This window comes from Kogia breviceps, chromosome 2, assembly GCF_026419965.1.
Source record: "Kogia breviceps isolate mKogBre1 chromosome 2, mKogBre1 haplotype 1, whole genome shotgun sequence".
Classification (NCBI taxonomy): domain Eukaryota; kingdom Metazoa; phylum Chordata; class Mammalia; order Artiodactyla; family Physeteridae; genus Kogia; species Kogia breviceps.
The window spans coordinates 82940634-82954240 of record NC_081311.1 but is presented as its reverse complement, the minus strand read 5'-3'; the positions used below and the strand labels follow the sequence as shown (position 1 = coordinate 82954240).

The 13607-nt window shown below is 51.7% G+C and overlaps 1 protein-coding gene across 3 annotated transcripts in view; it reads left to right on the top strand.

Annotated features, from left to right (window-relative positions):
• Nucleotides 1–13607, top strand: part of DISC1 (DISC1 scaffold protein) — a 348316-nt gene that overhangs the window by 45201 nt on the left and 289508 nt on the right. For all 3 annotated transcript variants that reach the window (XR_010839017.1, XM_059052842.2, XM_067025721.1), the window contains exons 2-3: nucleotides 1587–2569; nucleotides 11269–11338. Coding sequence is in view for 2 of the 3 variants with exons in the window: in XM_059052842.2 (XP_058908825.2) it covers nucleotides 1587–2569; nucleotides 11269–11338 (1053 nt within the window). In the remaining variant the exon portion in view is untranslated. The remainder of the gene's footprint in view (nucleotides 1–1586; nucleotides 2570–11268; nucleotides 11339–13607) is intronic.

The window sequence follows — 13607 nt, the reverse complement described above, 5'->3', positions numbered from 1 at the left end:
GACTTCTTGTTATTTCAGATTGTCATCCTGAGTGATACACTTTGAGGCAAAGGGTACAGAAAGAGCGTGTGTTTAGGGCTTACATGGGCCCCAGTCTGTCCGTCCGTCCATGCATCCAGCCATGCATCCAGCCATGCATCTGTTCTACCTTCCCTCCATATATCCATGCATCCATTCATTCATTCACCATTTATCAAGCAACTTAAATGCAGGGCATGATCGTAACACAGTGGTACCCTAGACGCCCAGTGCTGTCTGTTTACCGTGACAAGGATGCTGGGAGCATCTGTGTTGTGGGAGGTGGGGAGAGATGCGTGGACCCGCAGGGATCTGTATTCTGCTTCTTGCCACAGCCTGTGTATGTATACAGCTGTGCTTCATGCTGTCTTCTCCCGCTTTTACCCTTCCCGTCCAGTCTCATCTGAGGTGCGGCAGGGCCCCAAAGTGAGAGCACTGCGTGGGCTGAGTCAGGAGACTTTGGCCCTGGTCACTCGGCCGCTTGCAGCTGTTTAATTTCTCTGAGCCTCAGTTTCCTTAATGATAAAAGGAAAGTTATAATTCCTGGTCTGGTTGATTCACATGACCTTGGTAGGGAGCAAAGGAAATTAATGTGGGTGAAGACACATCATGAGTAACGGGGTGCTTTAAAATGTTAAAATAGTAACTAACACTTTAATCACGCTTATTATGAATGCCAGGCACTGTTCTGAGCTGCCTGCCTGTCGTAACTCATTTAGTTTCATGCTCGCAACCACCCTAGGAGAGAGGTACTGTGGATATTTCCATTTGACTGATAAGCAAACTGAGGCACAGAGAGGCTGAGTAACTTGTGGAAGGTCACAGAACCAGCAACGGCACAACCAGGTTTGAACCAGGCCACGAGGTGCCAGAGCCTACGCTCTCCAACTGCTGTGGCATCATGCGTCTGAGAGGTATCAGCGATTTTCATTGTTTCTATCCCTCTCGCATAGCTGGGAAGGGAACACGGCCCCTGCTTTGGAGAACACAGCAAGCAGGGCCTCCTGTAGTTCCCTGCGAGACGAATAGATGGGCACAGATTGTGTCTGCCGGCTTTCCACGGTCCGCAGGTGTGCCGGGGACATGGGTAACTCAGATAACGAAGCCACACGGACGCGTTAAGAGTAGCCAGATTCGGCGAGTGGATCTCATTTGGGGGAGTGCGGAGGCAGTCGGCTTCAGATCGGTTGCCTTCCAGACCAGTCCGGGACGGAAGTGGTGATGCGCCTTAAAAGACCACCAGGCAGGAGTGCTGGAGGCTCGGCAGGAGCTGCCGACGTTGTGCCTCCAACGCGCTTGCTGACGTGTTGGCGTAACTCGCAGCAGTGCCGGCTGTTCTGCGCCAACAGAGGAGCTCGGATGCCGGGCGGTGTCTACACATCCTAGGCAGACCCTTCCCGAGGATAATCTGAGTTTTCATACCAGGTTGGCCTGGGGACCACTGAGCCGGCATCTCTGACAGACGCCCCGAGGGATGACCTCTGAACCCGGGGATGTTCTCCAAACGCAGTTCCAGCCGAGCCAGGGAGACGTGCGTGTTTACGGTGCTGTTTTCTCTTTCTTCCCAGGCAGCGAAGATCGCTTACCACCGGCAGCGTCTTTGCGGAGGAGGCGGCTGGCACGGAGGCCGGGCTACATGAGAAGCGCAGCTGGGCCCCGGATCGGGTTCCTCTCCCCGCCAGTGGGCGCCCTGTTCCTGGCCCAGGGAGGGGCGCGCGGTGAGAAGTCCCGCCACGCTGAGTCCAGGGCCGGGCCGTGTGGCCTTGACCCTGGAGGCCAGTGGCGAGGTCCCTCGGTTGGGAGCCCCGATCCCAGGAGCACAGCAGCCTTGGCTCTGACCTCCGTGGGCCACCGAGGCCTGGCTCTGGTGGCCGTGAGAGGAAGCCCAGGGCTCCGTGGGACGCAGCCCAGGGCTGGCACTACCCTGCCCAAGAGGCTGCCCAGGACCTGTGGCCCCGGGGACGCCGGGTGTCCGAAGGAGCTGCCATCCATGGACACTCAAGAGGCCCCAAGCCCTCGCCGGGAAGCAGCCTGGACCAAAGGCCGTCTGTCCCCGGAGGAGGTGAAGGGCACCAGCTGCGGCCTCGGAAGTGGCCCCAAGGCCCCCTCCACCCCTGCCGGCTCTCAGGATGTCTTCACCTCCAACTTTACTTTCATTCGCCTCTCCCTGGGTTCTGCTGGGGAACGGGGAGAAGCAGAGGGCTGCCCGCCATCCAGAGAGGCTGAGGCCCCGCGTCGGAGCCCCGAGGAGACGGAGGCCAAGGCCGCCAGCTTGGACGGACCCCGCGAGCACCCTCGGGTCCTCGCCTCCCCCTTCACTCTCAAGGCCCCTCAGGGCCTGGCAGACGCTGCCCAGACCTCGGGGGGCAGCCCCAGGCTGGAGTGTGAGACGCTTCCCTTGTCGGACACGGATGCCACCTCCTCCCACGCCCCGGATCCCTCGTGGTTTGAGGGCGGCAACTCGGGGAATGCTCACCATTGGGATCCTCTGCTTAGCAGCTGCGAGCTGGCACTGTTGCACTGCCTGCAGGGCCAGCGGCGGCGGCTGGAGGTGGGTGTCTCCCCGGCCTGTGGGCTGGTGATGGTCACGGCTCAGATTAGTTCTGGACAGAGGGCAGGAAACAGCACTTCTGGGCTGGCAGCTCCTTTGGCGGCTGGCTGCAAAAAGATGTTGCCTCACTGCTGTCGTCTCTTCTCTTTCAGCTTGAACTCGAATCTGTTCTCATTTTCTCTGTGCCTTAGATGCTCAGGTTTGTTGCCTTTTGGGCCGCAGGTGCTCTGCAGTTTCTGGGCCTGGGCGATGCTGGGTTAGCTCAGCTGAGCTTTGCTTTGAAACGGGGGGTTGGGGCCAGGGAGCAGGGGAGATGGAGCCGGCTGGTGTGTGGACAGGGTTGGGGGATATAAACACAGTGTTGCTCTGAACTGGCGGCGGTCCAGAGCTGCTTCTGCATTTACAGCACTCATGTTGTACTGTAGCCGTGGGAACTCCTGACATAGAGTCGGGAGACTTTGTTTCTGGTCGCTAAACCTCTCAGCCCCTCAATTTCCTTATTTAGAGCCGATAACACCACACGGGATTGTTCTGTGGTTCAAGTGGGACTGTAAGTGCTTTGGAAATTGGGACAGGCTGTATAGATGTCAGTCCTAGCATCATGACGTTGCTGTCCACCCAGTTATCTGAGGGGTGGGTACACCTGGGAGTAGGCAAGGGTGTTCTACGCCTTAGAGTTCCCAGAGAAACCCGGGCAGAGATGCTTTGTGGTGACCCGTTGGCTCGACCTGTTGAAAGACTGTTTTCCTTCTGGGGTGTGTGCATGTGTATGTGTGTGCATATGTGTGGGCACGTGTAAGTGTGCGCACACATGTGTGTGGCATATGTACACGTAAGGAGGGGAGTAGAGCCCAACTCATCAGGATTTGGAAGGAGTACCTGAAAATGTGAGGCTCAGGTTCATTCCCAGCAACTGATCTCATTTACCCTCAATCCCTTACCCGTGGCCTGATGTTCCTGGCCCCGTCCCTGTTTGTCCTGTCCCAGTCCAGCCATCGATTCGTCACCCAGGGAGATAGTGCAGCCGGGCCGGCGTGCGGGTCTCTGTTCCCAGGTGATGCGTGGAATCTTTGAGCCAGACGTGTTCCGAACTGACGCCACTGTCTTCCCCACCAAGCCCGCTCTTAACGGGCCTCGCTGTTGATCTGTAATTGTCGATTCGAGTTAATACGATCCATCCGGCTCCTGAGAGGAACCGCAGCCTCTTCGACACCTCCCTCCACCTTGCTCCCCACCTCTGCTCTGTCTCCAAGCTCCGTCGGTCCTGCAGCTAGCCCGCTCCCGCGGTCATGGCCACGGCCCCTGCCGGGTTCAAATCCTTGTTATCTTTCACTTGGGCCCTGCAACAGGTTCCTGATGTAGTTACCTTTCTCCAGCGTCTCTTTTCCCCAGTTCATCCTCCGCGTGGCCAGCAGCGTTATTTTGGGGAACTGATGGGATGGCGTCGTGCCTTGGCTTAAAGCCTTGGGTGGTTTGTTGCTTCTCTCGGACGGTCTCCAAATTCCTCATCCTGATAATCGAGACCTTTCCCGACCTGCTCCAGCTGTCCGGCTATCCAGATGCCTTACTCCTGCCGGCTCAGCCCTCGGGGGCTGCTTCCTGTTCCTGTGCCTCTGGCCTCTGCCCGGAATGACCTTCCTGTACTGTGCCACCTGCCCAGCTCTCCTTATGCCATTTGGTGTGGCTTCAAAGCCACGTCCACGTGAGACCTCTCTTACCGCCCGAGACCAAATCCCCCTCCGTTCTCTCCCATTCCCACAGCCCTTTGCGCACATGCCCCATTACAGCTCTCGTCACGTCAATAATCCTTTGTCTGGGGTCCAAGTTCCTCACTTGACCAGGAGCTCCTTAGCTACAGGTCACCTTGCTTAGACATTTTTGGATGACTGGTGCCTCGCATACTGCCTGGTGCTTGATTAACTTCTAGTTTCAGTGAAATAATTTATCTTGCTAAGATGGGGCACAGGTACCTAATTGACAGATTTCTTGGATTGGCTGTCTGAGGCATAAGGAGAGATGCTGAGAGTTGCACATACAAGGATCCAGACACTCCGTGGAGGTTTGCATCATTGTGCTTTTCAGACTCTAGATGCCAGTTTCCAGCACTTTATTTCTGAGAGCTTTAAAAAAAAAAAATCTCGGCAACATATCTGCATTTCTCCGTTTCAAAAATCCAAGTTTTGACCCAAGTCAAGCAAAAGTAGAATGCAGTTATAAAGACTAGCTTCCCTACCTCCCAAATAACTAAACAAACAGAAACTTGCTTGGCAGTGGGTCCGCTGCAGTCCGTTCACAGGATCTGGCCCGCTGGGTTTTGGTGGCACCAATAGTTTTTCCCTTCCTTTTAACTCTTCTTACCCAGATGTAGATCGTGTCCTCCTGTGAACCTAGGAGTTTTGGTAAATTGGAGTCTGTGAAACCCTGAGTAGATGTGCTCTCTGGGGAACGAGCTGTGCCACGGGTTCACCATGCCAGGTCCCTGCACCACCGGGACACTGGGGGGCCCGGGAGCTGGAATTCCAGGGTCTGTGTGGCTGGCTGGGGAGAACCACCTTGACTCACCTTTTGGATTTCATGATTTTTTAGTTTTAAAGAGAAATAAAATCCGCCCTAGATATAGCTCTTCTTTTCTCCTTGATTGCTCACATGCAGCTTTTAAAAATGAGTAATTGGTCGTAACCCACTGGAGAGCTATATTTTGTGGGGTCTTGGTTACTGCTGGGTCGCCTGTGGGCTCGCACTCCTGGCAGGATGGTGGGACTGCCTGGGTGGTAGCCCGGCGCTTTCCTTTCCTTGCTGTGTGACCTGAGGTCATTTGCTTCCCTGTTCTATGCCTCAAGACGCTCTTGTAGAAGGTGGAGGTAACCACAGCCCCTACCTCATTAGATCGTCGTGAGGATTAAAGTGCCCGTCCGTGCGCAGGGCTTCAGACCGGTTCTGGTACCTAGCAAGAAACCAGGATATTGCTCATTATTATCGTTAGAGAAGTAGCTCAGATTAGGAGAATTTGAGTCAACAGAGAATTCAGTCGTCTCCCCACAGTTCAAATTAAACTCGTATCTTGTCTCGAAGGGTAGGCGCTGGACACAGTTTATCTGTTGTCCAAGTATCTTTGTTTATGGTAATCCAGCACCTGGGGAGCCAGAAACATGACGCTCTTTGCAGCGATTTGAGTGTCTGATGTGTGGAAGAGGGCGGACCTTTATTCAGGGCGGTGAGAGTGACAGAAGGGGACTGGGCCAGGGTGTCGGATTAACAGGAAGGCAGATTTTGCTTCAGGTGGAGGAGGAGGTTCCTGACCGTGGAGTGGGGTGTGATGAGCGAGACCTTGCTTTTTCCATCATGTTTGTGCAGAGACCCCAGATTGCTCATTTGGGCCACAGGACTGGAGAGAGGATTGGGCTCTTCCAAAAGATCCCTGGAAAGATTGGGATTCTAGTGTTCCGGCATCTTTCAGATATTATATTCTACTTCCTTCACCCCCTTTCCCCTCTCCTTAAGTAAAAATGCAGATCTCAGGAATTTGAGTTTTAGCTCCTTTTTGAATAACAGTCCATCCTCCGTATTCGCGGATTCTGTATTTGGGAATTCACTTACTTGCTCATATTTATTGAAGACCAAAGTCAGTGCTCACAGCGCTTTGCTGGTCGTTTGTGGACATGCACAGAATGGCTAAAAATTTGAGCCACCCAACGTGCAGCTTCTAGTTGAGGTCTTGTTTCAGCTCAGACTGTAAACTAGTGTCCTTTTGGTGGACTTTTTTTTTTTTTTTTTTCCCCACATCTTTATTGGAGTTCAGTTGCATTACAGTGGTGTGTTAGTTTCTGCTGTACAACAAAGTGAATCAGCTATATGTACACATATATCCCCATATCCCCTCCCTCTTACGTCTCCCTCCCTCCCACCCCTCTAGGTGGTCACAAGGCACCAAGCTGATCTCCCTGTGCTATGCGGCTGCTTCCCACTAGCTATCTATTTTACATTTGGTAGTGTATATATGTCCGTGCCACTCTCTCACTTTGTCCCAGCTTACCCTTCCCCCTCCCCGTGTCCTCAAGTCCATGCTCTATGTCTGCATCTGTATTCCTGTCCTGCCACTACGTTCATCAGGATCGCTTTTTTAGATTCCATATATATGCGTTAGCATACCGTATTTGTTTTTTCTCTTTCTGACTTACTTTACTCTGTCTGACAGACTCTATGCCCATCCACTTCACTACAAATAACTCAATTTCTTTCCTTTTTTGGCTGAGTAGTATTGCATTGTATATATGTGCCACATCTTCTTTATCCAGTCATCTGTCAATGGACACTTAGGCTGCTTCCTTGTCCTGGCTATTGTAAATAGAGCTGCAATGAACATTGTGGAGCATGACTTTTTTTTTTTTTTTTTTTTTTGCGGTACGCGGGCCTCTCACTGCTGTGGCCTCTCCCGTTGCGGAGCACAGGCTCCAGACGCGCAGGCTCAACGGCCATGGCTCACGGGCCCAGCCGCTCCGCGGCACGTGGGATCCTCCCGGACCGAGGCACGAACCCGCGTCCCCTGCATCGGCAGGCGGACTCTCAACCACTGCGCCACCAGGGAAGCCCCATGACTCTTTTTGAATTATGGTTTTCTCAGGGTATATGCCCAGTAGTGGGATTGCTGGGTCGTGTGGTAGTTCTATTTTTAGTTTTTTAAGGAATCTCCATACTGTTCTCCATAGTGGCTGTATCAATTTACATTCCCACCAGCAGTGCAAAAGGATTCCCTTTTCTCTGGTGGCCTTTTTTTTTTTCACATTTCGTATAAAGTTTTTTTTAAAAAATTATTTTTTTAAATTGGAGTCTAGTTGATTTACAATGTCGTGTTAGTTTCAGGTGAGCAGCAGAGTGATTCTTTTTTTAAAAAAAATTTTTCTTTTTAGTGCCATGCTTTTCACAATTTTTGTTTTCTTTTTGTTGGTGATGTCACTGTTTAAGCTGGCCCCCGAGCACAGGGCTGGCAGTGCGGTCTGGTGCTCCTGAGCGCAAGGAGCCTGCAATGTGTCTAGTGTGCAATGTGTGTGTTAGATGAGCCTCGTTCAGGTGTGGGTCGTTGTGCTGTTGGCCGTGAGCTCAGTGTTAATGAGGCGGAAATTAATATCAAATCCGGCATCTTTAAATGGAACCACACATAAAACAAGGTTATGTGTTGATCAGTTGGCAAAATACTGTGACCTGGGCTTCCCTGGTGGCGCAGTGGTTGAGAATCCGCCTGCCGATGCAGGGGATGCAGGTTCGTGCCCCGGTCCGGGAGGATCCCACGTGCCACGGAGTGGCTGGGCCCGTGAGCCATGGCCGCTGAGCCTGCGTGTCCAGAGCCTGTGCTCCGCAACGGGAGAGGCCACAGCAGTGAGAGGCCCGCGTACCGCAAAAAAAAAAAAAAAAAAAAAAATACTGTGACCTAACTCAGTAGTTCCCCTGGAGGCAGTGGTTTGGTATTTGCTAACTGAGCATTCCCAGCGATTCTATAGAACATAACGACCACGCGTGAGAGTCGACTGCATTTTACACTGTTGGGGAATAGCCACCCAGGGACATTGCCAGCAGTTGGGTGGGGCTGAGAGAATCGCCATGAAAGGAAATACTAACTGGGGTGCAGAGGAGGGAAGTGGGGAGGGCCCTGCGTGCTGGGTCCCACCTGAGGTTGTGGAGCTGGAAGAAACGGAGAGAAAGTGCCTACCTCACCTGGGCTGTGTCGCTGGATGAGACATGCGCCTCGGTGGCAGTGCTTCCAGCCGAGATGGACATTCACACGCGTCGCAGGGCATCAATTCAGGGTCCTACAGGGATAGCTGGGTGAGGGGGTAAGGTGAGGTGGGCACTGGTTGTAAATTTTTCTTTGACCTTCTTTCCTGTATTTCTTCTGCATCAGCTCTAGGGTTGAATAACCCCATCATTTGGATGTGGTGGTGGTGATGCTGTAACTTTACATGGCAGTTGAACCTGTCCTCCATCCCTAATATATGAGATTAAGTTACTGGCAAAATCAGTACCTGTCACATGGATCAACTCAAGGATAAACATATTTATTTACTCATTCTTTCATTCCTTCGGAAAGCGTTTGCCTTCGACTAATCGTACGACACTTTGTGCCTGGCTTTGGAGGCTGTATGAGTTGGAATAGGTTAGTAACAGGCAGCATTGCAACAGGAGAGGCTTCACGGAACACAGCTGTGTTTCTTGCCTACACGTCACGTTCCGCAGGGTGGCTGGGGGCTCTGCCCCACCCGTGAGCGCACAGGCCCCTCAGCCCCTGAGACGAGAAGGCTGAGGGACCCACAGGAGCAGTTCAGTGCTGCAGTGCACGAGCCACCTGTGTCCCTTCCATTCACACCCCGTTAAGCAGAACTGGGAAGGGAGGAAGCGTAGTCCTTCCGGGAGCCCAGATCAGTGGAGAACCAGATAAGGCTGACCGCTGCCATCTTCTACATGGATGCAAAGTAGTTTTTGCCCTCCAGATGCTCAAGGTCGGATGGAGCGCACAGACACAGCTAAAAGGTCCCGTTTGCTGCAACTAAAGAGCCCACACGAGGCCACGAAGATCCCGCGTGCCACAACCAAGACCCGGCTCAGCCAAGTAAATAAATGTTAAAAAAACCCACAACACAACCCAGCACAACAATAGTTGTCACCTGGGGTGATAAGTACTAAGACAACTTCTTGTAACTCCATCCTTCAGTGGCTCAGACCAAAAACCAGGCATCACCCTGTGCTTTCTCACCCCGCACACGGGATCTCTCAGCGAATCCTGTTGGGTCTGTCCCCCGCCAGCTGTCTTCTGAGCATATCCACAGTTAGATCACTTCTCATCACTTCACCGCTCCCGCTAGAATCCAGGCTACCGCCACCTCCTTCCTGGGTTATATCCAGGGCCTCCTCCCTGGCAACCCGACTTCTGCCCTTGCCCTTGGCAGTCAGGAGGAAACGGTTCAAACATATAGCCGATCATGAACTCTTTCGCTCAGAGCCCCCCGGCAGCTCCTGTACCCCTCAGAGTGAAATCAGAACTTTTATTTATTTATCTGTTTATGTATTTATTTAGGCTGCGTTGGGTCTTCGTTGCTGTGCGCGGGCTTTCTCTAGTTGCGGCGAGCCGGGGCCACTCTTGGTTGCGGTGCGCGGGCTTCTCATGGCGGTGGCTTCTCTCGTTGCGGAGCACAGGCTCTAGGTGTGCGGGCTTCAGTAGCTGTGGCTCGCGGGCTCTAGAGCGCAGGCTCAGGAGTTGTGGCGCACAGGCTTCGTTGCTCCGTGGCATGTGGTATCTTCCCGGGCCAGGGCTTGAACCTGTGCCCCCTGCATTGGCAGGCAGATTCTTAACCACTGTGCCACCCGGGAAGCCCCTAAATCAGAACTTTTAAATGTTTAAACTTCATCTTCTTTGTCCCACATTCCCCATTACCCCTCTGACTTCATCTCCTACAATTTCCCCTTTAACCAAGCCTCTCCAGGCCCGGTGGCCTCCTGCTCTACTTTGCTGAGCCCAGAGCACTGCTGCCTGGACCCTTTGGGCCAGCTCTTCTCTCTCTTGGAACGTGTTTCTCCCGGAGAGCCTCACGGCTCACTCCCTAACTACGTATACATCTTTGCTCAGATGTCACCTTCTCAATGAGATTTTACTGAAAATCGCAACCCCACTGTCAGCCAGCATTCCTGACCCCCCTGACGTGGTTCTACTTTTTCCTTCTTTCATAACCCTAATCCATTTCTAAGGCTCCATAAAACTTACTTATTATGTTTATTTTTTTGCCTTCCTACATGAAATTGTAAGGCTAGAGGGCTAAGAATTTTGTGCTGTTATCTGCAACCCCTCAAACAGTGCCTGACACTTAGAATAAATATTTGTTAAATGGCTCGGATCTTGTGAATAAGTACAAGTACAGTTTGATAATGGCCAGAGAGAGGAAGGACTTTTAACATGGACTGGCCGGGGTGACACCTGAGCCAGGTGTGGAAGGAGAGGTAGGTGTGAGCTGGCAAAGGATGGGAGGAGGCACGTTTTCAGGGAGCAAGCTTAAATCCACTCATCCGTAGGCTAAGAATCTCCCTGCAGAAAATCCCGGGGCCTCCTGTTGAGAAGAGCAATAATTACAAATGAACACGTTGGTAATTCTCAGACAAGTGATGGGATGGTTGAGTCCACATGCGTGTTAAGTGAGACAGCGCCCTTTTCCGTAATGGACGATGTGTGAACCGTAGGATGTCTTTGGTAAAGTCCTTCTTTTCATTCTTGCCTAGCCCTCAGGACAGCCTGTTGAGTTGAAGTTCATGCTTTTCTTCTCTTGGTTTCTCTTCTAACGTTGGTGTGTTTACTTCCATAATTTTAATGTGGTTTTTTGAACAGGAACCATTTGGTCAGGTCAGAAAATTTGTATTCCTTTTTATTATGCATTTTTCCCACAGGTAAGGGTACAGCGTGATGTTTTTGTTTAAAATAACATTCTAACTCTTTTTGTGGATTTGATGCTCAAATTACACTTTTTCTCTGTATAACTTTTTTTGGAGAAACAAATGCATCTGGCTTCGAAAAAAGGTACATCTGTGGTTCTTTTTTTAAAAGGAGAATAAAGTGATTCAGCTTCGAAATAGTTTCTAAGTGTTCTTAGCTTTAGCAAAATAAGTTTACGTGAATGCGATTGTAATTTGGTTTTCATTTTTTCCCCTTCAAACCAACATAGGTAAAATCCCTAAGATTAAAGCTTCAGAAACTTCAAGAAAAAGCGGTTGAGGAAGATGATTATGATAAGGGTGAGTTTTACTTTGCTTATTGAGTCTTTCTTCCTTTTTTCCATAATGTCCAATTTCTCTTTCCCTCCTTACTTACCCCTATCATCCACACCCCAAATGAATCACATAATCTGTTCCTTTGATCACGCCCACTCAGTAACAGTTGACTATTTTACAGCACTGTTATTTTGTGGATTTCAAAGCACTTGGTGGGCAATAATCCTTTGGGTCATAAGTATAACTTTATTGATTGTCCGGAAACACTCTGAGTACTGGCACAATATAAGTTATATTAACTCATCATCTATCTGCCTAAGGTGTGATATATCTAAACGTTATTCACGCATCAGAAAATGTTTGTTGAACACCTACTGTGTGCTGTGAGTATGAGCCTTCATGGAGCTTTCTGACTTCATGCTCTCGGGGACCAGGTGTAGGAGATGGGATGAGCTCAAGAGATGATGCCAGGCTGTGCCTACGGGCACGAATGTATCCAAATTCCCATGTAGATGGCCTGAAGTAGCCAAGCTGGAAAGGAGGAGTCATAAGATGAAGACGGGAGAGTTGGTCAGAAGCCCGAAAAAACAGAATGAGGCCCCCAAATAGGAGTTGGGTCATAGCAGACGAGGGCAGTCGTGGCAGCTGTGTGGACCCAGGGTGGACCATCTTCAAGGGAAGGTCGCAGGTATGGTTGGCTTGGGAAGGATCTTAAGGACGCAGGTGCCGACTGCAATATCTCGCACCCATTTCTTCTGGGTCAGGGGAAAAGAGAGGGCCTAAAAGGACTTCCAGCTTCCCCCAGCCACTCAGGAGCTTGAGGTAGACTGCTGGTGATAACCGAGCTTAGCACACCGACGTCTGGTCTAGAAATAACGTCGATCTAAGGATCCCCAGGAAGCTGGGTAGCCCTGAGGCTTGGTCCTCAGCCTCATGGGCCCATATTCTGGTTTCCCAGGGGATTCGTCACAGACCGTTAGGAAATGGGGTGCTGCAGGAACGGGGTGAGTGACTTCCACAAGGAGGGTGCCAGTCCTGTTCTAGGAGACATCCAGAGCTGATGCTGTCTGGAGTCCTCACACAGCCCTGGGGTGGGGCTTAGAAAGTGATGGGGAGGGAGGAAGGAGAGGAATTTGGGGAAAGAGGCGGAACACTGTGAACCCTGCCACTTCTCTTTTTTTTTTTTTTTGCGGTATGCGGGCCTCTCACTGTTGTGGCCTCTCCCGTTGCGGAGCACAGGCTCTGGACGCGCAGGCCTGGCGGCCATGGCTCACGGGCTCAGTTGCTCCGCGGCATGTGGGATCTTCCCGGACCAGGGCACGAACCTGCGTCTCCTGCATCGGCAGGCGGACTCTCAACCACTGCGCCACCAGGGAAGCCCCTGCCACTTCTCTTTGACAGGTCCTTTCGATTTCAGAATGAGGCCAGGTGGGGGATGAGGGGTGTGGGAGAGGAAGCGGATCCGAGGCTTGGGGAAGTAGCCCGTTCCCCCGCCCAGCTGTAGACCAAGAGCAGATGAGCTGCTCCTGGACCAGGGTGCCCCTGGGGGCTTCTGTCTCCGGAAGACAATTACACCTAGGTTTTGAGGCTCCCAGCTGTGGCACGCGTTTATTTTCTCTTCCACGGGCTGAGTCTTGGTTCCTTTAACGACACAGCTCTCTCTGTAACACACAAAGCTTCTGACACAGATGGAAAACCACGCCCTCTTTTTCTGATCAAGAAAAACTCGGACATTCTGGACGTGGTTCTCTTGACGGGCTTCATTAAATGAAGGCCTCACTTCTTTAGTCTTTTCTCCAAATGTCTCTGAAACACCTCAGGGAACGAGGTTGAACGGGACACACCTCACAGGGAAGCTACAAGAATAAAGGCACCTTTATCCAGTGTTTCTGCCTGTCTCTTGTCCTTGTTTGTGTGTCACTGTGCACCGAAGGAAAAGTTTTGGGGTAGGCCCAGCATTCTGTGCTTTCCCAAGCCTTCTAGGTGCTTGGGGTGCATGTTGACATTTGGGCAAATGCTGGTGTAGGACTTCCCTCTACAGAGAATCAGGCCGGTGGTACAGTGGCCAGCTGGGTCCAGCAGGTGGGGTTCAGTCCATGGGCCCTGTCCCTCCTGGTGGAGGTGGCAATGTATCTAGGCCCTAAGGGGTGAGTAGGATACGCTGGAAGGGTATTTTACAGAAGGGCCAAGATCTGGAAGAGCCACCACTGCTACAAGCCACCACCCCAAAGTCTGCTTGCCTTGAAAGGAGGTTTGAAACTGGCTGTTGTCTGAAACGGATCGCTGCAGGGCC